Below are 25,381 nucleotides of genomic sequence, written 5' to 3'. Positions count from 1 at the left end.
GTCAAATCCCCTCTACCCATCGGCTCATGGCCAATAGCTTAGCTCGCCGTGCGTGGCGCGCTTTATCCTTGTTAATGCCAAAAGATGTGTCAAAATTCAAAATGTTCCATGAATTTGTACCCTACACAGTGTCAATGTCAAAAGTCAAACGTCAACTGATGGGGTGTGCTGTCCTGTGACTCAGGTAATACTATATTATTAATCTATGCCTGTGACTGATTTATAGTTTTTTGGCTAGAAGTCCGTCAGATTTTTTCTAAAATCAAATAAAGGTAGAATTTGAGGGAGACATGAAAGAGATGTTTTAAATTTATCTAAGTGCTATCGCGTTAAATAAAATGGGGACGGTGCATGCTAAAGTAAGTTAATTTAAGCAACGTAAATAATTTATTAATAAGTCTAACCTAGAATTTTCAGGCCGATGAAAACTTCACAGATAGCCCCAATTCTAACTTAAAAAGTAAAGCCATGTTTAGGGAGCCACCAGATAAGGAACAAATTAAAGAAATCGACTTGGAAGGCGTAAAGGTATCGTAAGTTATTATTCAACATTTTTGTTATAAAATAAAGTCTAGTTTAGTTGTACTAAAAATATCAATGATTTAAGGCCAGAGTAGACAAAATACATGTAGATGGGTTATCACGAACAAAAAATGACATTATAGAAGATTGTATTAAGGAACTATTTAAAGCAAGAGATTTTCAAGATGTACTTCTAAAAGCACATAAAGTGAGTTTCTTTCTAAGTATGTTTTTAACATAATTATTTTGTACTTTTTGTTTTTAGGCTCGTGTAAAATTGGACGAATTGGGATGCTTTAAAAATATTTCTGTATATATAGATACCAGTAAAGGATCAAAATCTACTCCAGATGGTTTAGAGGTAAGATAAACAATAATTGTTCCTAACATTAGGAGTGTGACATTTATTATTTATAACAAACAGATTACATAACAGATTGATTCTGTAATTATTGTTTTTAAATATAAGATTTCAGTTTTTTATTAACATAAATCTGATAAATAGTTGCTATTTGATGTGGTTGTACTTATTAGTCCTGTGTGTTATAGTCAATGAACTGTCAATACGATGGAATGGCCCTGTCCCATTCAAATAGTGATAGTGAAGCGAGATTGCCACCAACATACAAGAGAGAGGTCCTAGAGAGAGACAGAGAAGGTGCTGGAAAACTTGACAGGCCGGGTAATTTCAGTTGCCTATATCAACTTAAATCAGGGAAATGGACCTCATATTTTTTTAACTTGGTATCAGGGCTGATAGGCAGTATTTAAAAATTAAATTAAGTTAATAAAATTAAAAAAATATGAGGTTTATTTCCCCGATTTAAGTTGATGTAGGCAACTGAAATTACACGGCCTGTCAAATTTTCCAGCACCTTCTCTGTCTCTCTCTAGGACCTCTCTCTTGTATCGTGGCCGCATTAATTTTCTTCGTACCTATACCATCCGTATTGACAGTTCATTGGTTATAGTACAGTGGCAGATCTAGGAATGTGGCTTTGGCTAGAGGTGGGGAAACTTCCAATGAAACACCACCTAAAAGACATAATATAAAAAACTAATAAACTACATAAAAGACATAAATAATAACTTATGCATTAAATTCCCTTAATTTTCCTAACAACTATTAGGGGAGTTCATTTTCACTTCGGAAAAAATCAAACAAGATAGAACTTTTTGTAATTTCATTAAGAAATGTTTAATAAACAACATATCAAAAAGTTCTACTCGAGAAGTGGGTGCTTCATTTTTTATTAAACAAATGAACTACGCAGTTTGATGTTTTTTTAAATAACTCCGAAAATATAAATTTTAGAACAAAACTGACTTGACCATTGAAAAATTCAGAAAATTTTACAAAAAAAACCTTATATAAAGAATTTTCTAAAATTAAATCTGTATCTTCTAAAATTTTTTATTTATAACGCTAAAGTCACCCTTCTCACAAACATTGGCGCACTGTAAACTAACATACGGCGAAGTGTACATTGAGTTATTTTAATGTAATTCTTTAATTAATGGAACAAATAATTAAGCTATCTTATGGTTATAATAAAAAGAAATAAAATGTATGGGTATAAGTACGGTGGGGGCCGAAAGTGAGCCTTACATGAATTTTGTTTAAAAATGATTTAAAAATGTGTAACTAATCAATTTCTCTTATAAAACCCTCAATTTTGCACAACTTACCTTTCAAGCATCGTACTAAATGATGTTTCATTCATAAAAAAAATCTCAAAAATTTAATTCAAATGATATGACGTCTTAAAAAATGTAATTTTTGAAATCTTTGTAGTTTTATAGAATTACCACCACTTTAAGACGGTATTACTCAAGTTTGGACAGATCTATCTGATGTGTTAACTATATAAATACTTGTTTAGGAAATTCTAGGAAATAACACAGTCATGTCATAGAGCTAGTTCTTGTGCTTCAGTACTACCACATTATTATACACCAATTATTATGGCACACCAGTGGCAGATCTGCGGGAAGAGAAATATGGGAAATTCCCCCCTCCCTCCCTAAGATGGTCCAAAATTCATGAAATTTACACAATAGACAGGCAAATTCAACCCAATAAACCCACTATACTAAATTTACAATCAAGATGCAGTAGAAATAAACAAACCAAGACACGTTAAATGCTACTAAGAGCACTCCCAAATCATAATTTAAAATGTATATATATTTTAAATCCCAAATCATGATTTCCAAAGTTTATACATTGTAAATTATGATTCGGGAGTGCTCCTAGTACCATTTAACGTGTCTTGGTTTGTTTATTTCTACTACATCTTGATTGTAAATTTAGTATATAGGGGAGTGCAATTAGAACAAAAACATGCATTGTTTCGGAAAAATTCAAACAAGCTTATATTTTTCTAAAACTTTTTTTGTTAGTTTATACAGGGTGGTTCGTCTTATTCGCCTCAGTCTCTGTACGGAAAACCACTTGATATTTTAAAAAAATTTCTTCACAGAAATATACAGGGCCTTTAATACTACAACCTAAAAATAATGTGAATTATACAGGGTGTTCCAAAAAAGAGTGGTATGTCAAAGTTATATTTTTTCTTATGGAATGCCCTATATCTGATGACATTATTGAATTGACCTTAAAAAATAAGCTATACTTTCATAAGGGTTCCCTATACCTAAATACAGGGTGTTTTGATTTATTTCGATTTTTATAAAAATGTAAGGTTTTAGAAAAAAATAAATATCTACGAATCTAAGAAGCAGTAACAAATTCTTTCTTGGATCTTAATAATAGACTATTTAGCATACTTAAACAGATGCTTATTGCAACAAAATTTCATACAGGGTGGTCAAAATATGAGATTGTTCTATTAACAAATTCAAGCTGTAATAACTTACTTATTTTAAATGGAACACCCTGTATCTTACTAGTCTATCGCGTAGAAAATTTACTTAGTTTTCAATGTGTACTAGGGATTCCTATACCTATCTTTTTACAGGGTGGTCAAAATATTAGATTGTTCTATTAACAAATTCAAGCTGTAATAACTTACTTATTTTAAATGGAACACCCTGTATCTTACTAGTCTATCGAGTAGAAAATTTACTTAGCTTTCAATTCTTATTAGGGTTTCCTATACCTATCTCCCTTCATTTTTTAAATATTTAAAGATTTCCTAATTTGTAAGCTTTAAAAATTAGAATTAAGTACCTATGTCGTGGTTATGTACAACACATCACCAACACCGGCAATATACTTAAATATCTTAGTCAAGATAGTTTCATTAATAAAATTCACATTTTTATCATTTAATCACACAGAGTGTTCTTATTTTAAATGGCATACTCTATATTCTATTCTTTATAATGGAACATATTTAAAATCTCTTCAATTCCATGTTAACATTCTCAATACACATGTTATTCTGTAGATATAAATTCCCATGTTATTCTGTAAATACCCATTTTTACATATTTTTGTACAATAGGCTCGTTTTCGTCAAAGTAGCCATTGCATTTAATTGTTTGTAATTGCGATTTAAAGATTCAAACAAAAAGTGGCGTTCTTAAATTCACTTAATAACCGTTGGGTTAGGATATGGAAAATACTTATACGGAATGAAATATAATTTAAATATCTTCCAGAATACGGCATCTAATATAGGGTATGCAGTTTAAAATAAACATATTATTCAATTTCACATGCAGGCCAAAATCAACTAAAATAATACAACACTCTGTGTGACTACATGATAACACTGAAAATTTCATTAATGACAGTATCTTGTCTAAGTATATTGCCGGTATTGGTGATGTGTTGTACATAAACACAACATAGGTACTTATGTAATTCTAATTTTTAAAGCTTACAAATTAGGAAATCTTTAAATATTTAAAAAATGAAGGGAGATAGGTATAGGAAACCCTAATAAGAATTGAAAGCTAAGTAAATTTTCTACTCGATAGACTAGTAAGATACAGGGTGTTCCATTTAAAATAAGTAAGTTATTACAGCTTGAATTTGTTAATAGAACAATCTAATATTTTGACCGCCCTGTAAAAGGTAGGTATAGGAAACCCTAGTACAAATTGAAAGCTAAGTAAATTTTCTACGCAATAGACTAGTAAGATATAGGGTGTTCCATTTAAAATAAGTAAGTTATTACAGCTTGAATTTGTTAATAGAACAATCTCATATTTTGACCACCCTGTAAGAAATTTTGTTGCAATAAGCATCTGTTTAAGTATGCTAAATGGTCTATTATTAAGATCCAAGAAAGAATTTGTTACTGCTTCTTAGATTCGTAGATATTTATTTTTTTCTAAAACCTTACATTTTTATAAAAATCGAAATAAATCAAAACACCCTGTATTTAGGTATAGGGAACCCTTATGAAAGTATAGCTTATTTTTTAAGGTAAATTCAATAATGTCATCAGATATATGGCATTCCATAAGAAAAAATATAACTTTGATATACCACTCTTTTTTGGAACACCCTGTATAATTCACATTATTTTTAGGTTGTAGTATTAAAGGCCCTGTATATTTCTGTGAAGAAATTTTTTTAAAATATCAAGTGGTTTTCCGTACAGAGACTGAGGCGAATAAGATGAACCACCCTGTATACATGTTATCAAAACTTTTTTCTGTAAAACTTACTTAAAATACATTTAATAATAAACTTCAACAATAATAAATGTTCAGCAAAAAAATTTTTTTTAGCTCTTATACAGTAGGTTTGTTCGTAGAACGATCAGCAACCGTTGCCAACCATCAGACGCATGCGCGTTCGTAGTTTACGAACTCAAACTGTTAACTGCGCAGCGCCAACTGTTAACTGCGCATGCGTCTGATGGTTGGCAACGGTTGCTGATCGTTTGGGTCGTACTACGAACAAACCTAGTATGTCTGCGTAACTTGGAACCTATTGATAACTTTTTTATTACCAGTTTTACGAAAAAAAGTTATTCTTTATAAAATACTCTGCATTGTATATAATCTAATATGCAATCATCAAATATCAAATTAAATGAATTTTATACGAGGTATGTCAAAAAATATGAATTTCACTCAAGAGTAAAGTATCATTAAATTTCACAATATCGAAAATTGTTATTAAGTTGTTTGGAATTAAAAAAATTGTTTTAGTGTTCAATTACATCCTTCTAATTAAAATATTGTGAATAATAAAGGCACTTAACTCTTTAGAAAAATTCATATTTTTTACATACCTCGTATAAAATTAAAAAAGTTTAATATCTGATGGTTGTATCTTAGATTTTAGACCAGGGAGAGCATTTTATGAAGAATAACTTTTTTTCGTAAAAGTGATAATACAATAGTTATCATAATTGTAATAAAATGATGATGAGTATCCGTAATTTGAGAAAAAATTGAAATTTTTTTTTCGATTAGTATAATGTAATTGTATATTTAAACATAGTTTTTAATTTCAACCAACTTTTCATAATAGCATTTTTTGATATTCTGAAATATAAAGGTACTTTACTCTTTAACAAAATTCATATTTTTGACATAACTCGTACAAATTGATAAAATTTGATATCTGATGGTTGAGTTTTAGATTTTTGACTATCCAGAGCATTTTATGAAGAATAACTTTTTTTCGTAAAATTGATAATAAAAAAGTTTTCCATGTGGTTCCTAGCTACGCAGACATACTGTATAAGAGCTTCTGTATAAGAATTTTAAAATTGCAATGCCATATTCAGATTCACTATAATCAAAAACAGAATAGAAACATATTTGATCAAAGTAAAATGATGAATTTAACGATATTTTAAAAATTATTAATACAAAACAATTGTTATTGTTTAAACAATTGTTATTGTTTAAACAATTAATAAACAATTAGCGGCCAAATCCGCGAGTAGAACTTTTTACTTTAACATGTATATAAACTAACAAAAAAAGTTTTAGAAAAATATAAGCTTGTTTGAATTTTTCCGAAACAATGCATGTTTTTGTTCTAATTGCACTCCCCTATATACTAAATTTACAATCAAGATGCAGTAGAAATAAACAAACCAAGACACGTTAAATGGTACTAGGAGCACTCCCGAATCATAATTTACAATGTATAAACTTTGGAAATCATGATTTGGGATTTAAAATATATATACATTTTAAATTATGATTTGGGAGTGCTCTTAGTAGCATTTAACGTGTCTTGGTTTGTTTATTTCTACTGCATCTTGATTGTAAATTTAGTATAGTGGGTTTATTGGGTTGAATTTGCCTGTCTATTGTGTAAATTTCATGAATTTTGGACCATCTTAGGGAGGGAGGGGTGAATTTCCCATATTTCTCTTCCCGCAGATCTGCCACTGGTGTGCCATAATAATTGGTGTATAATAATGTGGTAGTACTGAAGCACAAGAACTAGCTGTTGTTCTGAAGCTATTTTCTTGTGGCATTTTTATAATCAAGTATATTCAAATGGGAAATAAGCCACAATTTTACCTAAAAATGATTTTATTTAACGTTTCGACGCCCAAGTCGGGTGTCGTTGTCGAAACGTTAAATAAAATCATTTTTAGGTAACATTGTGGCTTATTTCCCATTTGAATATACTTGATTACAAGAACTAGCTGTATGACATGACTGTGTTATTTCCTAGAATTTCCTAAACAAGTATTTATATAGTTAACACATCAGAAAGTTTCTTTTTTATGTATATTTTTAGGTATTACAAAAACTTCTTTTGAGGTATGCCAGTACATAGTATAAGACAGACAAGCCCTCAAGGAATCAAAGGATGGTCACTAAAAGGGAGTGTCATGTCATTACAGTTGTTTGTGTTTTAGATCCATGCCATTATTTAATCACCAGTATTGTAAGCTCAAGCTCAAACTGGATGATGGTAGCTCATGACAGGGAAACATGGAGAAACTTAGAGGAGGCCTATTGTTGCAATCTTCAGTACATGCATGACAACTCAATGGCAGCTAATCTGGAAAGCTCAACATGGTGATACTAGGTCATGTCAACTGTCCAAATCTGTCTATTTATAAGTAAATATTGCATTTATTTCGCTGTGTGGATTTAATTGGAGAAAGTAAGATGTCTCAGTGTTGTGCTGTGCCTTTGTTCTCATCGAGAACATGAGGACACAGGTTTCCCAAAGATATCTTATGAGAAAAAAGTGGATTGTAGCAATAAGAAGAAATAAATATATGCAGACGATAAGTGCATGTATCTGCAATAAACATTTTGTTGAAACCACATTTGGTGGCCATAGAATGTTTGATATTGTTCTCCAACAGAACAGTCCACAATGCCATGTTGAAAATTATTATTTCGATCACATGCAGCCAACCTGTAATGTAAAATAAAATAATTAATCAGTTTGTGGTTAGGCAAATCATTGAACTTTTGACAGCAACACAATATATTTCATACATATTTGAAAGGTGATGATTTATAATGCGTTTTTTTAAGGCTGCAGAAAACTGTATTCAATGTATAATGTATGGTAGTTAGGTAAAATTAAGTTACAGTTCGGTTACAAGACTATTAGTTCAAACCAAAATCACCAAATACAAATACATCACTATAAAACGCAAACCATATAAATATTTTTATTGTGGTCTGAGTTATAGAAATGAAACACAAGACGATGATTAATATAGTTTACGTTTCGAGAAGGTCTTCCTTTTTTCCAGTAATTCTTGCAAACTAGCAAACAGTCCAAAATCCGTATTTTTCTGCAATAATTTATTAAATTTAAGTAATTACAACAAAAATACCTTACAAGCAACAAATACAGACTCAAATAGAAGAATTCTTCCTTATAACTATTCAGTATAGCATTTGTGTTTCTACTGGTGCGAAACAACCTCCCCTCTCCACTGTGAACAAGCAATGAATACAGACTCGAATAGAAGATTTCTTTCTTATAACTATTCAGTATACAGTACATAAATTGTTTAGCAGGACATAGGGAATATACATTGAGATAATTGTGGCAACTGCGCTCTCTCGATGACAATATGGTTGTTAGCATTAAGGGGCATTAACCTCAAAATTGACAATAGACCATTCCAACATGCTGTCAAGATTATGTCAATATGGCGACTGGGAGGGAAACAAATGTTATTCTATCAGTTCTTAATAGAGAGTTTTTAGGCCCCTTATTTCATCAGACCTCTTAAACCTCATCACCTCTTAAAATAACCGCTGATTTTGCCTCCGCCATGGTTAACTTTATTAAGCATAACGATAACGGCAACGTTAAAAGCAGAGTTTTTGCAGCCTGTCAAGTAGGTTTTTCGTGTCATCGTTATCGTTATTTAAACATAACCTCACTTCACAACGTTATTGTAATTTTAAGCATATAGTTGAACAGTTTTTGATATTTTAATTTATAGGTCATCAAAATTAGAATCTATGTAAATGTAATTTTACTGATTTTTTTACATTCTGGCAACAAAGCAATTTAACCATTACTATAACGATAACGATAAGCACTACTTTAAACCTCCGTAAATTACGGAATCCCTTATGTTTAATAACGATAACGGACTAACGGATCATATATTCGCTACTGCGCAGACGTAGTATAACGATAACCATAACGGAATTACAAAATAAGAGGTGCAAAATCTCTATCAACGTTAAACGTTATGCGTTATTCTGCTCATGCGCATTAACAGAAAAATAACGTATTACTTTATTAGCGGATAAGGTATCCCCTTATTTAGGTAGAAATAAGGTTCACGTTATTAAGGGATAACGTATTTGTAAGGTTGCCAAATGTCATATATATCTAAATCATAAGAAAACGAAATAATGTCATATGAGCTGAACCAAAGACAACTAGAATAAAAAACATAGTAACGATGTATAAAATTGTAATCAAAATTTGTTTTTCTTAAAAACTATGAGGTAATAAACATAGTATTATTATATAATTGAATATAATTTGCTTGGCAACCCTGGTAGAATAATTCTAAATTACACCATTTCTTGAGAAATCTAACACTTGACCGAATTGTCTTGTTAAATTTAGGATGGATGTTTTGTGTTCCTAAAGTAGTAAATTGTCTTTGGTGAACGTCTTAATACATTTTCTTCCATTATGGCAAATAATTCAATAAAATAAGTTTAGCACACAACTGCCGTTTTTTAGGTTACCTTTACCTAATGTCAATTAACGTTAGTCTGTATGCGTATTTTCTGAAAGGATTCAAAAACTATTTTACGTAAACACGTTATCCCTTATTTATTGCTCAATGCGCATGGCAAGTATAACATTTTACGTTTAACGTACGTCAAAAAGTAGAGGGTCTAAAATCTCTCTAATATCCATGGCTTAGTGTGAAAACCTCGTATCTCATTAAATTACAATTTTACAGGAGAGGCAAAAAATTGATTTTCTTCATAATATAACCTAAAAACAAAAATTACCGTTACATATTTTTAATTCGAGCACATTGAGACAAATATCTGATATTGGCCTAGAGCTAAAAGTGTTAAATGTTGCTATTAAATTGGAAATACAAATATTAACTATGAATAACACGTAAATATCCTTGCAGTACATAGAGCCTTTGCCCAAGTAACTATGATAACCTCGTATATCTTGATATACGTGTTTTTCATCTGAAATGAGGTTGTGTTTATTATTATTTACCAGGTTTTCATTTTTCATAGCTTACTGCACACCTCCAAATACTAGGTTGATACAGTATAAATCTTTTGATTTAGGGTTCATAAAATGTTTCTGTATGCAGGACTACCTTTTACTGTTAAAAAAAAAACATTTCTCCAAGTCGAATCTCTCAAACAAATACTCCAAATTAAGTACCAAAGTCTTGGTTATAAATATACGTGGTATTCGCACAAAATGAAGAGAGCAATTGATATACGCGGTTTCTTTTTTTGGCTGTAGAAAATAGTCTAGTGTATTTGGATTTTTTCTAACGGTTGTAAATCGTGCGATACAAGGTTTTCAAACTAAAACCACCAAAATGTCATTTTCGAAAAAAAAAAAATGAGATACGAGGTTTTCACACTAAGCCATCGATATGTTTAAGATCATTTTAGTTGCATTTATTTGTAATTTTGTTTTGTACAAGAATTAATTTAACAGTTTTACTGGAATAATCGATAATATGCTTCATTTCTGTTGTGTTTTGAAGTGTGGAATGCAAAGTAATCCTGATATAGTTCAGTTTTATCGGTTACCATCAGTGCTTTATTTTAAGCGTAGAACCAACTGAACTAAATAATTTATGATCTAAGACATAAACAATGGTCAAATATAATAAATAAAGCTATAAAATTCACTATAAAAATGCTAAATAACTAACTACTGTAGCTACAAGTAACATCTGTATTGTCTGCCAACAACTTTCGAAAATATTCACTCATCTTTATTTATTCACTGCTTAAAACTAAATAAAGTCGTTTAAGTACTTCTACAACTAAAAACTACACAAAATCAACAACAAAATGTTCGCAAAATACAACTAAAAAACTATTAAAGGGGTAAAAAATTTAAGAAACACAATGTCAAAAAATATAAACAAATAAAATATGTTCATTCGCAGACCCTGATGCGGACTAGTCATGGCATGCTCCACTTTTTGTCGACTAGTCTCTGATTGTCTCTACGAATACACTTATTGGGAGGCGATATAAACGTCAAAGTCTTGAAATGGCCTATTCATTTCGGCTGATACAAATAAACGTCAAAACATGACAATGTAATAGCTAAATATTTTTGGCCTAAGGGAATGGGAAAATTGTGTGTTTAATTTTGAAATTACATTTTAAATCAAAATTATTTTAAAAATTAAAGTAAAAGTATTAACTCATTAATCATAATCTGTGTTTTTGATTTATTTATGGACATACTTAAACTCACTCATTCTATTGGATCTAACAGCTTTAGTCCACCAGAAACTCGTATTCGAAAAGAAGCTTCAACTAACACAAGTTAGCGCAGTTGCCACAATGACCTCAATGTGTATTCCCTATGTCCAGCTGAACGATTTACGTATTGTAGCATTTGTGTTTCGACTGGTGCGAAATAACCTTCCCCTCTCCACTGTGACCGCGACCTCTCTCGTATTTTTTGAGAGATAGGTCATTAAAGACACTATTCATTAAAGACAGTAATCATTAAAGACACTATTTTTTACAGGATCTTTCATTTTAGTTTAGTATGTTACTTTTGTACTAAACATGACATTCTGCCATCTCACGCAAGAAAGTAAAGGAATAGGATAACGAAGATATTTTAGGGGGCAGAAATCAAATGCAATCAGCAAAAGATAATTATAATACATTACTATTATTTTGCTTTTATTTTTTTAAGGTTACGTTTAATGTAAAAGAACACAAAAGAATAACAGGTGGAGTTAGTACCCATGTGGGAAACAATGAAGGTGTCCTACAAATTGGAATGAGAGCTCCAAATATTTTTGGCAGAGGTGAGAGAGTTCAAGTTGAGTACAGCCATGGTTCCAAGAAATCCAGTAATTTCAATTTAGCATTTATTAAGCCTTTTAGAGGCACATACCGTCCCACGTAAGTACACATAACAAAATCTATTTCAGCATCAAAATAAGCAATATACTCATACAGTAAATCCTCTGGTAACCGAAACAGCTGGCAGTTTCAATAATTTCGTCAATAAAAAGTAAATTTTTATCGCAAAATAGAAACAATTCAATGTTAATTTGTCAACATCGTCAACATTGCTTTCATACAACTAAAGAATGCAATTAAATTTATAACACATTACGAAATCACCACATAGTATTTTTTAAAACCAACTTTGACTAAAAATATTATGTAATTTGATACAAGAAAAATACAAAAAACAATGTTATTTTTAACCAAAATTCTTGTTATCCATAACAGCTTCCACCCCAATTATTTTGGTTAATGGAGGTTTAATGCGTGGTTGCACCAACACATCTTAAGCTTAAGACGTGACTTAAGCTCAGCTTACGAAACCTACGTGTTGTACCATGAAGTCTTAGATCAATTTTCAGCTTGCCACAATGGATTGATATGTGGATTACATATGTAGATAAGAATCGAAAGTTATGGTGCAACGTAAGCGAAACTTAAAATAGCCCTATCTATAAGCTGAGCTTGGCTAAGCCGGAGCTTAAGATTTGTTGGTGCAACCAGGCATTACTGTACTACCTTTTTGAAGTTTTCATACCACCTTTTTCATTTCCATGATGATAATTTCATGCTAGATTTATATTTCTCTGTATTGCATTTTGTTGCATTTCTTATGTTACAATTATATTCTTGTATTTATCTCCCCTTCTCCTCAATACCTGCCTGTCTAAGCACCCGTTTTTTTCATTTAGTTTACCTTTAACTATGTATTATAATATGTGTACACTATTTTAGCGCAATTTCTAGTACATATTTAACTCGTATTCTATGTACATATTTATCCTTCCATATTGAATTTGTTGGTTATTTTTGATATACAGTGATGAGCGCGCTAATAACCGACAAAATAACGCAAAAGATGGATAACATAATACATTGCGAGACAAAAAGAGATGAAACTAGTGGAGGTGCAAATTGTCGTTATAAACGTATAAATTAACATTACATTACATAGTTTCCCATCTTCAGACGTATCAGAGAAGTATGACAACTGTCACTGTGACAGTAGAATTTATAAAATACTCCTATCACAGACGTCTAAAGGTGGGAAACTATGTAATGTACTGTTAATTATTACGTTTATAACGATAATTTCCACCTCCACTAGTTTCATCTCTTTTTGTTTCACAATGTATTCTGTTTTCCATCTTTTACATTATTTTGCCGGTTATTAGCACGCTCATCACTGTATATGTGGTTGCCACTATAGCTGCCTTATTAAGTTTTTTCTTTATTTTTTTTTGTGGTTTTATTATATCTCTATTTTCCAGCATGTTTATGATTTGATATATTATATATTAATACACCTTATGGTAGGAGGGATTATGATTTTCGTACAGTAACCATTAATTTAATTTATTCATCCATTTGTCATATACCTATTTCTAATGTTTTTATTTACTTACATTGCATATTAATTTGTTGTGTTGTATAATCTACTTCCTCAATCATCATCATCAAGGCTTTTCATTCCGGATGGAATGTTTGCTGTTCTTACTTAGAGCTTTCTGATTCGCTTATTGCAGTGAATCACTCCGCATTTTCTTCCACTCATTTAGATATGTGCATAGTTCCCTTCAGTTTCTCATTTTCAGAATTTTGATATCTCTCACTATATTAAATTATTTTTTTTATTTAATACAAAATAGAACTATTTTTCAATAATTTCTTCAGTGTATACAGTTCTTGTAAAATAAACTGTTTTTTTTTTCATTTACAGATTAACCACAAGTGTCTTCCAGTCCCATTCAGAGTGGCCAGCTTCTGGCTATAAACAACTTGAAAGAGGATTAATATTTGACTTAGGATTTTATTCTTGGTCTTTAGTAAGTATTGCCTATGTATGTATTTTGGAATTCTGCGTATTCGCGGTGTGCAAGTACTTGGAAGGGAAACGAGAAACGACCGTGCGCGAGTCGCGGAGAAATATTGCAACTATCTTAAATAATTCATATTGTCAATTGAAATTGTCAAATTGACGTATATTTCATACCTTCTGTCATTGAAGCAGAAAAATTATATTGCTCCACAATATCGATATGATATGCAATTATTATATAAAGGTAAAATTAATTAATTGTATTTTGCTTGCAGTACTGCATTTTAATAACTAATTTTATTTACTACATACAATTGTTTACGTTTGCATAACATAATCTGCATCTTATTTTTTCTTCTTATTATTTTTTTGGACTATGGCCTTAACAATTATCCAGTAACCAGGACTAATATAATTGGCCAATATAATTAAAAGTGCGAATAAAAGTACAGAGCTTAGAAATAGGGGTCGCTTTGCCGAACTTGCACGGTCCCAATATGTAATGAGTATTTTTATTCATAATCATATTATATCGTATTATATCATTATTCAATTGTCAAATAACTTTTGATAATTGAAAGTTCACTCATAAAAAAATAATAGTCAATGATTTTATCAAGATAAAATATCAGATAATAGTTGAATTACACTTCAGTGGTAGACTCACTATGTGAGAATAATGTCAGAATTGTAAAGTTGAGTATTTATAATAAATTGACAAGCTTTGAATCAATAATTTATACAATGACTGGTTCTAGGTGAGCATGCCTAAAAGAAAGCAGACAGTCTTAGAAGCAGGGGCTTACGATATAAGAAAAGTGGCAATGAAATCTGCAATATTTTTTCTAAATTCTAATTTAGAGAATTTTGTTATGACAATTTTTATCTTTATGATACATCGTTGAATTTTATTTGTAAAATGCCTTTTGGGCTAGTCTTTATTATCTTAGTTTTCTTTGTTATTTTGAGTTATTGTTTTATTTTGAATAATTCTAATTACACACTTTAGTGTGGTTACTTATTAAGAAAGTTTTTTAATACTTTTCATTTTTCATCCTTTCTTCATTTTCTTGGAGTTATACTATACTATACTCTTGGATTTTATACTAGTTCCCCAAACATTTGTTTTATTAATAACTAACACTATGAATGTAACTTCATAATTAAACCGTTTAAAAAATATCGTCCATGACAGATTGACAGTGAAAATATGGAAGCCTATAAAATGCAATTTAAATCTATATTTAAAACCAGTTTAAGGCGTTTAAATGTTTATAAGGCCTGTAATAAATCGTGCATGGAAAATGAGAACTGATACATTTCAGAACAAAAATAATGATGAAAGCATGCAATTTTTAAAAATTGTTAGATCTCACTTATAACTATGGTATGTTTTTTCATGATTCAAATTTACCGCGCTGTATTGCTTGTTTGTAATTGGTCTAACCGCAGGCAAGTTTACTCCACTGTTATAAAATTTTGACACTAATGACATTTATCAAATTTTGACACTAGTGACATTTCATAGGTTAATTAAGTTATATCGGCGATTTTTGTGTTATCTGTGTTATTCCTTTAATTTTTAGATTGTTAGTATGCTTTTATATAAAAAGCAGTTGTTTTTGGAACTCTTTAGCGACGTATTCATTTAATATAATATTTATGGATTACCGTCGAGGGCCGACTAGATCAACCAAAAAAGAAGATGTATTTGGTTATTATTCTAGTGACTTTCTCGGGTGTGAATATGTCTTTTTAGTTTACTCCTCCTGGTTAAAAAATAAAGTATAGAGTGAAGAACAAAACAAATTTAAAAACAGGAATTTAGAAAAATTTACAAAAAATATTGCAGACATTTTTTCCTCAGAAGGAAAAAGTATTTTTTGGAATTTTTTGTAGAGAATAGAGAAGATTCGGGATAGACAAAAGCATCTGAAAATACTTAAATAAGGGATAACTTTAATGTAATACAAGCGTTTTGGTAACATTGTGGGTTGTGGGTTAGGCCACTGTTGCTCTGAGCGCCTCAATTTATGTTTTTATTTTAATTCCTCTTTTATTTTACAGTTAAAGCATAATCTGCAATGGGAAGGAAACATTCGAGATTTGAGTGTTTTAACTCGAAATGCCTCATTCGATGTTAGAAAAGAATCTGGTTTAAGTTTGAAGTCATCCCTCAGGCACATCTTATCACTTGATCTTCGAGACGATTTAATCTTTCCTAGTAGTGGTTCATTACTCCAGTTGACTTCTGAAGTTGCTGGTTTAGGTGGAGATGTTGGTTTCCTGAAGAATGACATATTCGTTCAAGGAAATTATTCTATTGCTGAGGATATAGTAAGTTATATGTATTTCTAGTAGAATATTTATCATTGTTTTCTGCATAGTCTGTCATATTGGAAGTAATAACTTGTTTTATTTTCACAACTAATCTAATAATCCGAAAGTTACACAAATATTCTTAAGTATTTTAAGTTGATAATAGTTACTTTTAATTTTTGGACGAATACGATCCTTACTTTTAATAATATACACTGCGCGCCAAAATTAACGCATAATTTTAATGTTTCGATTTTTGTGACATTCAGCCCTATTCTGTAACTTTTAACAAATCGAATATCAATGACGCTAATAAAATGACGATAATAAACTCTAGAGGAATAACACTTGGAAGCACAGTAGGAAAACGTTATGCTAGTATACTAGAAAACAGGCTAAGAGAAAAACTAGAGAACACCTTTGAGGAGAGCCAGAGCGGTTTCAGAAAAGAAAGAGGGACGAACGATCAGGTTTTCATAATGAGACAAATAATAGAAAAAGCTCTTAAAACAGAAAAAGAAATACATGCATGATTCATAGATATGGAAAAATCTTTCGACTGAATTAAAAGAGATGATATTTGGAAAATACTAGAGAAGAGAAAAATTGAACAAGATCTAATAAGATGCATCCAGAGTTTATACGAAAAAACGAAAATCTATGTAAGGACAAGAAATGAAAAATCAAGGCTCAGGGTTGTGTCCTGAGCCCACTACTCTTTAACCTAGTACTAGATGACGTAATAAAAAATGCAAACACAAATGGAGACAATATAATGTAGGATATTGGAAGTTGAGAATTATAGACAAACTTTCTGTCTATGACAGAACTATGCTACGCAGACGACCTGGTGATCATTGGGGAGTCAGAAAAACAATTACAAGAAAATATAAACAAATTGTATGAAGAGCTAAAAATCAGAAACATGAAAATAAACAAAAAAAAAATCAAAAACAATGATATAATTGGAAGACACAAAGGAACACATAAAATAGAAGTAGATGGCAAGCAACTTGAACAGGTAGACAGACATAAGTATTTGGGGAAGCCGGGATGGAAAATTAGAAGATGAGATAAATGAAAGAATTGCAAAGACTGGTAAGCTGTACAATATTATTTTAAGAGTAACTTTTTAAAAAAGAAAGAAATACCTAAGAATATAAAAACGGAAATAGTAAAAAAGATTGTGAAACCCACTCTAACCTATGCCTGTGAATCTTGGGCATTAACAAAAAGGCAAAAGAATAGACTAATAAGCACAGAAATGAGGTTTTTGAGAACAATAGAGGAAATAACAAGGAAAGATAAAATTAGAAATCAAACCTTTAGAGAAAATCTGAAAATACACCCAGTTACAACAACAATCGAACAAGGACAACTTAGATGGCTGGGACATGTACTGAGAAGAGGAGAAGAAAAAATAGTAAGACAGATATATGAAGCTAGAGATATGGGAAGAAAGAAGAGAGGAAGACCAAGAAAAGCGTGGACAGAAGAAGTGAGGGAAGCGGCCGACAAAAGAGGAATAAAATGGGAGGAAACAAAATCATTGGCTATGGATAGAAGGAAATGTGGAAGAAAACGACGGAGCACCTAACTCCGTAATAACTCACACCGAAAGGTAGACGAGTTCTGGATTAAGTACGTAAGTAAGTGTTTTTTCCTTTGAAATAAACCACTAGCAGCAAGAAAATCGAATTTGTCAGAAAGTAAATGTATTAGAACGGTTACTCTTCGCTAAGAAGGATACCGTCATGTTGAACTCTCTGAACGGTTTAATATCACTCAGTCTTTCTGAGGATTTCAAGAGTATTAACGCGTTTTAATGTCACTGGAAGTAAGTCGAGAAGACTCGGCCAAGGCTGTAGAAGGGTTACAACTTATAATCAAGACCGGTTTTCGACACTTTTCGGCTAAGACAAAGCTTTGTTGCCAGTACTTCTCTAAAAAATAAATTTTTCTACGAGCGTGCAAAAATGTCTACTTTCGCGCACGTGTTTTAGTTTAGAAAGTTTCACTTTTCCGCACGCGTTTTACTTTTCCGCACAGGTGTAGATATTTTAATATGGCCTTAAAATAATTATAATACATGCAATAAACTAATATTTAGATATTATTTACTATTTTATTTCAAATGTATCTTATTGTGTTTCTGTTTTAATGAAATTAACGCGATTATTTCATTCATAGGAGATTCTGACCAATAGAAAGCTACAGAAATCTGAATTAAATTGATAATTTTTGATAATTGCCCGTCGTTAAGTGTATTACGTCAGATGCCCTTCGTTGCTACGAAAAAATACATTCAGTGACATTAATGACAATTAATGTTTTAAAAATTATAAAAGTGATGACTTTCAATCGTCAAATATTTATAAAAACTTTGTGTTTAATTGTACTAATTTGTACTTACATAAATAAATTACAATAAAATTTTGGTTTTGAACAGTTTTATTCATGAAATAATCGCAACAAATTGCACTCGAACTCGAAAATTAATATAGAATTTTTGCCCTCGTGACACTTTGACATAATTTCACTCGCCTTTGGCTCGTGAAATTAAAACTGTCAAAGTGTCACTCGGGAAAAATTCAATAATTTTAGAGCTCTTGTGAAATTACTACTGACAATTCGATGAAATAAAATTATTTTGACATAATATTCGAAAGTCAAATCGGTAGACAATAACAGTCATTTTGAATCATCGTCATGGAAACCAAGATCGTCGTCATGCTAACTAATTATATTGAAAGTTTGGTTTTGACAACCTTGTCAAAGAATTAATTTGTGTATGTATTTTCATATTAATTAAACTAATTGATTAAGATTTGGTCGTTTTTTAAAGACTCGTAGAAAAAATATTGTTCCTAACTCTTGCAGAAAGTCTCTTTTCCGCACTCGACTGCTTGCCGAACTCCCGCTTCGCGTCGTTCGGCAAACTGCAGTCGCGTTCGGAAAAGTATGACTTTCTGCACTTGCTAGGAAAATAACTATTTTGTATCGTTATAACATTAGAATCAGCCAAAATACGATAAGGGGAAGACTTGCTGAAAACGACTTGCACCCTGAAAGGAAACCCACTGGCCCATTATTGACCAGAGGTCATAGAAGGCAAAGATTGCATCTTGCTAGTTATTTTCTATTAGTTTTACTCCTAACTGAGTATGCGGGACCAAGTTTTCGTTGGAATTTTGCCACGCTGGACATGGAGGAAGTGAGATGCAATTTATAGATCTCCCCTGGCCTTCTTTCTTTCCAGCATTCGTTTGGTTTGTAAATTGTAGAAACCACGCATGCGTTATCAGAAAATTGGTCTCAATAACTTTTATTTTTGATATTATTTTTAATTTTATTAAAATAAAACTTTCAATTGTGATAAATAGAGTTGTTATCAAAATAAATAGTTCTAAAACGCAATTTCTAATTTTTGTTGTGTTTTAGGTTTTTCAAGCATGTTTCAGCACGGGTTACATGACCAGTATTAGTAACGATTTGAAAATAAGTCTTTCTGATATGTACTTCCTAGGAGGTCCATTATCACTAAGAGGTTTCCAAAACCGTGGAGTTGGACCCCACTCCGATGGAGATGCGCTTGGATCCAAGGCTTACTGGGCTGGAGGTCTACATCTTTTTACACCGTTGCCTTTCAGGCCAGGTCGAGGAGGATTGGGTGATCTTTTTAGAACACACTTTTTTATGAATGCTGGGAATATTGGAAACGTAGAAGGTTTGTATTTTTTAAACATTAATATAATATTTTTAGTTTATTGACTAATCTTAATAAGTTGAGGAAAACAATGTTAACTGAAAATTGAAAAAGTTATTCTATTTTTTAGTAGCTTTAAAAATTTATAGCTTTATTTATTAGCTCACAATCATTTAATTAAAATCACAATGAGGACCGGTTTCGATCTCTACAATATTCAGGTCAGCGTTACAAGTGATTAAATGCTACAATTAAAGAAAAACCAGAGTTAGAACAGTGTCTGGTTATACTTAAAAGATGCTAATAAGAAAACCAAAATTTTGAAAAGTATGTAGATATGAAATTTTAGAATAACAAACAAATACATATGCATGCACACCCATAAGCAAAACAAGTACTCATAAGCCTGCAAACACATGCAAATGTATGAGGTTTATGACTATGTATTGAAATTTGATCTACTTACATGCCGTTGCAAGGGATGGTTTGTAAAGTCATCAGTAACATGACTTCCAAATTATGCTAGCAGGATAATAAGGACAGTAAGGACTGGATGGGCGGACATGCTGCGTAGGTTAACACATAATATAATATAAACGTTTATAAACGTCTTTTACTTATATTAGTAAATAGATAATTGAATAACCTTTCGAATGAGCTATCACACGACCCCTATTACCATTTAAAAAAATCATCGATTACGTCATCACGCCCAGATGGACGACGTCACTATACAGGGTGTCCAGAAACTCTACCGACAAACGAAAACAGGAGATTCCTCAGATAATTATAAGACAATTTAACCCAATTCACCTAGTCCGAAAATGCTTCCTAAGGGAACTAGAGCTCTTTGAAGATGGCGTCTTGGAATTAGTTTTTCTTAAATATCTCCAGAACGCTTCTATTTAGAAAAACGAAAACGGGTATGCTTATTTATCTACTAGAGATACATCGATTCCATTAATTACAAATTTCTAGTACCGGTCATGGGCGCCCGTTTTGGGTAGGGCAACGGTTATTGTATCGCATAACTTTGTTGTCTTCAATTTTTAAGCATTTTTGACACTGGATTATTAAATTGTGAGGTATTCTAGTACTAAAAGGTACTCTTGCTTTAATTGAGTAGAATGCATCGTTTTCTATAAAAATCGATTTAAAAATGTTTCGTTTTTTCAATTTTAAAAAAATTTGAAAAAAAAATCAAATGAAAACGGTGTATTTTACCGACTTAAAGCAAGAGTAACTTTTAGTACTAGAATATCTCATAACTTAATCATCAAGTGTCAAAAATGCTTAAAAATTAAAGACAAAAAAGGTATGCGATAAAATAACTGCTGACCTACCCAAAACGGACGCATATGACCGGTAATAGAATTTGGCAATTAAGGAAATTGATTTATCTCTGGAAGATAAATAAACGTACCAGTTTTCGTTTTTCTAAATAGTTTTTTTGGGGAATTTTTTTTTTCAAATTCAACACACGAAACATTTTCAAATCGATTTTTCTAGAAAATTGTGCATCCTACCGACTTAAAGCAAGAGTACCTTTTAGTACTATAATACCTCACAATTTAATAATCCAGTGTCAGAAATGCTTAAGAGTAAAAGAAAAAAAAGTTATATGATAAAATAACCGTTGTCCTACCCAAAACGGACGCCTATGACCAGTACTAGAAATTCGCAAGTAATGGAATCGATGTATCTTTGGAAGTTAAATGGGAGTACGAGTTTTCATTTTTCTAAATAGAAGCCTTCTGTAGCTAATTTAAAAAACTATTTACAAAACGCCATCTTTAAAGAGCTCTAGCTCCATTAGGAAGCGTTTTCTTACTAGGTGAATTGGGTTAAATTGTCTTCAAATTATCAGTAGTAATTGCACAAGAGCTCTGAAATTATTGAATTTTTCCCGAGTGACACTTTGACAGTTAATTTCACGAGCCGAAGGCGAGTGAAATTATGTCACTATTAAGTCATTATTAAGTCATTATGTCATTATTAAGTGTCACGAGAGCAAAAATTCTATATTAATTTCAGAGGTCGAGTGCAATTTGTTGCGATTATTTCATGAATAAAACTGTTCAAAACCAAAATTTTATTGTAATTTATTTATGTAAGTACCATTAAACACACAGTTTTTATAAATATTTGACGATTGAAAGTCATCACTTTTATAATTTTTAAAACATTAATTGTCATTAATGTCACTGAATGTATTTTTTCGTAGCAACGAAGGGCATCTGACGTAATATACTTAACGACGGGAGATTATCAAAAATTATCGATTTAATTCAGATTTCTGTAGCTTTCTATTGGTCAGAATCTCCTATGAATGAAATAATCTGAGGAATCTCCTGTCTTCGTTTGTCGGTAGAGTTTCTGGACACCCTGTATATGCCAAAAAATTGTAATTAAAAATCGACCTGATTCGGGATTTATCTCCAGAGTCGCTCATTCTTGAGAAAATGAATTTATCCAACTCAAACGTCCTCACTGTACCTATATCTTTAGAGGCTTATATCTTAAAACCATGGTTTTTTGGAGCTAGGGGCCCATTGAGTCTTTTGTTCTACACATCAAGGACTACCAGAACCCAAAGTTTCGGGGCATTTTACAGAGAGCCATTTCCCTGCAGGTTTCTGCAGGGTCCTTTATTAGTCAATTATATTTTTATTGTGTTTCAATACAATGTTGATAATTTAAAGTTAAACTGACGAATTTTCTTTGTTATAGATATTTAAAGCTAACTTGTCAATTTATTGGAAGAGTAAATATTTAATAATAATAAATAATTTAAAAAAGTAATAAACAAGTAAATATTTATTTGATAAATAAATAAAATAAATCTTTAGTTAGTTAAAAGAGGCAGAGGCAAGAATATACTTTCAAAATAAACCTTGTTTGACGTTTATTGGTCGAATAACTTTATTCATTGAATAAACTACTACTTGTCGTTGGTCAAACTATTTTAAGATGGTTCGTCCAATTTCAAAACCTACCATATTTGATAAAAACCACATATGTTTTGTTATCAACTAATATCAACTAAAATTTAAATAATTTGAGATATTATAATTATTGCAGTAATGTACTTTATAACCTGATAAAATAGTTTTATATCTCGATATTTTCGGATTAACGAATTTAACAATTATTGTAAGATTATTGTAGAGATTATTTCATTCATAAGAGATTCTGACCAATAGAAAGCTACAGAAATAAAAATTACAGCGATACTTTTTGATAATATCCCGTCGTCAAGCAGTAACATTAATGACAATTAATGTTTTACAACTTGTCACAGAGATCACCAAGAAATAAGTTTAGCAAATATTCAGGTGAAGATATCAATAAAATATTAGTTAAAATGATTTAAAAAGACAGTTTTATTCATGAAATCATCTCAGCGAATTACACTCGATCTCGATCGGGAGACAAATCGATAATTTTAGAGCTCTCGTGCAATTACTACTGAATAATATACTGTTTATACTATTCATAGGTGTACAAAATTGTTTTATTTTTTACAATTTTAATTACAATTTCACAGTAATAATAATAAACTTTTTTATTGCCATCAGATAGAAATGAGTTAGGCCGCACCTACATTGGATCCGTTTTTCTCCGATCAGATCCGATCCGATCCGATAGGCGGCACCTACATTGGATCCGCATTTCTCCGAACAGATCAGATCCGATATAGACCGATTTTCCGGCGAGGGTGCCTACACTGGTTCCGTTAACTTCCGACCACCGACAATGAGTTCCAATGAAGATGTGTTAATGTGTTGTCTGTTGTTGGAAAACAACGTTTTTAAAAGACGTAGAAAAAAACGTAGATGGATGCGTAAATTTAATAAAGACAGATCTTCAGCAGAATTTATTGTAAACAAAAATCTACGTAACTATCCTGATAAATTTTAGATCCTATTTTTTCGTCACAAGAATGTAAAATAATTCATGAGAAAAGAAAAAATACATTGATTTATTACAAACTAGCCTTGTGTTGGCACGTATTAAAAAATTTTCTCATATAAAAAGATATAGTAACACATAATAGGTGGTATAATAATTATACTTCCGGTTTTATCACAAATTGAGCAGTAATAAACTTCGGTTCTCTTTGTAAAGTTTTATCCAAGATTATTTTGGCAATTTCAAAGACACATAGTACCCGTTAGAATTTTATAACGAAAGTGAAATTGACCATCCCAATAAAACTATTTACCTAGAGGGACAGAATAGGAAACAATAATTGTTTCCTATCCTGTGTTAGGCTAGAGGTATTAAATTTTATACCTATAAATTTTTGTAATCCTTATAATCAAGACAACATTATAAAATATCTATTTTGTAGAGACACATATTACAAAATTAAATATTAAGATTTGGAAGCTATTTATTGTTGATTTATTTCATGAAATAGTTAAAACAAAAAATTAATTACTTATATGCAAAAACTGAAATGAAACCAAACACTTCTCGATGAAAATAGGAGAAGCTACTCCCGACGCGCAACGTTGGCCGATATCGGATCTGATCTGATCGGATCGGAGAAAAACGGATCCAATGTAGGTGCGGCCTTATCTATATTTTGTCAAGTTTGCAATTAGAAACAATAAACATTAAATAAAAATTATTTAAATTGTCTTCTTTTTTCTTGATTCTTCTATCCAGCAAATTATTACAAGCGATTACTAATACGATTAACTATGTAATCAAAATTCGAGTAATACAAATAAATTACCAAATCCAACTGGCAGCATTACAAATATTAGATAATATGTCAATCACTAATATAGATCCCAGCTTTAATATTCTCCTCTCAACAGTAATTAATGAACCATTCTCTATGGTAGAGATACAAAACATTTTAAACATAAAAAAGGATAAAGCCTCTGGTTTAGATAAAATTTCCTACTCAATGATTAAAAATCTTCCTAATATTGCTTTGTCATTACTTTTAAAGTTTTATACATAATTTTTATTTTTTTATTTTGTAGTACTTAAGGATGGCAACTTAGTCGATTTAATCCAGAATAACTTGAGGGTCTCGTATGGAGTTGGAATTGCGTTAAGACTGGGTAATATGGCTCGCTTAGAAATAAATTACTGCTTTCCATATATTTACGATAAAGGAGACCAAACCCACCCAGGTGTTCAGTTCGGAATAGGGGTTCAATTTTTGTAATGATAAATTACAAAGTTTTAGTCAGTACAAACTGTATAATTACAAAAATCAAATGTGTATGTACCATAGAAGTGAAATCTTGTTATTTATTAAAATTGACATTGTTGCCTTAGTTATATTTTATTTATGTATTTTATTTACACCACTTTTACATAATACATAAAATTCACACAGAAGC

The 25,381-nt window shown here is 31.1% G+C and overlaps 1 protein-coding gene across 3 annotated transcripts; it reads left to right on the top strand.

Annotated features, from left to right (window-relative positions):
* The first annotated feature begins 165 nt into the window (after positions 1-165).
* LOC126880183 (sorting and assembly machinery component 50 homolog B) lies at positions 166-25,326 on the top strand. Of its 3 annotated transcripts, none has more exons than XM_050643956.1 (9): positions 166-359; positions 409-528; positions 608-730; positions 788-883; positions 11,852-12,063; positions 13,892-13,997; positions 16,058-16,327; positions 19,751-20,036; positions 25,016-25,326. In XM_050643956.1, exons 1-9 carry the CDS (start codon positions 339-341, stop codon positions 25,201-25,203), a joined length of 1,422 nt encoding a protein of 473 aa, XP_050499913.1. In that variant the 5' UTR covers positions 166-338; the 3' UTR covers positions 25,204-25,326. The 3 variants fall into 3 exon arrangements, with proteins under 3 accessions (XP_050499913.1, XP_050499914.1, XP_050499915.1); XM_050643957.1 differs by having other exon boundaries at positions 193-359; positions 418-528; XM_050643958.1 differs by having other exon boundaries at positions 203-359; positions 399-528.
* The last annotated feature ends 55 nt before the right edge of the window (positions 25,327-25,381 follow it).

Source organism: Diabrotica virgifera, chromosome 2 (genome assembly GCF_917563875.1).
Source record: "Diabrotica virgifera virgifera chromosome 2, PGI_DIABVI_V3a".
Classification (NCBI taxonomy): Eukaryota; Metazoa; Arthropoda; class Insecta; order Coleoptera; family Chrysomelidae; genus Diabrotica; species Diabrotica virgifera.
Note: the sequence above shows the minus strand (reverse complement) of the source record. Positions and strands in the feature narration are given on the sequence as shown.

Bases quoted from the DNA above. Each gene is read 5' to 3' on its own strand.
- LOC126880183 (XM_050643956.1), top strand. From the start codon at position 339: ATGGGGACGGTGCATGCTAAA. The intron at 360-408 runs GTAAGTTAATTT...AGTCTAACCTAG, and splicing joins TGGGGACGGTGCATGCTAAA to AATTTTCAGGCCGATGAAAA. The intron at 731-787 runs GTGAGTTTCTTT...TTTTGTTTTTAG, and splicing joins TACTTCTAAAAGCACATAAA to GCTCGTGTAAAATTGGACGA.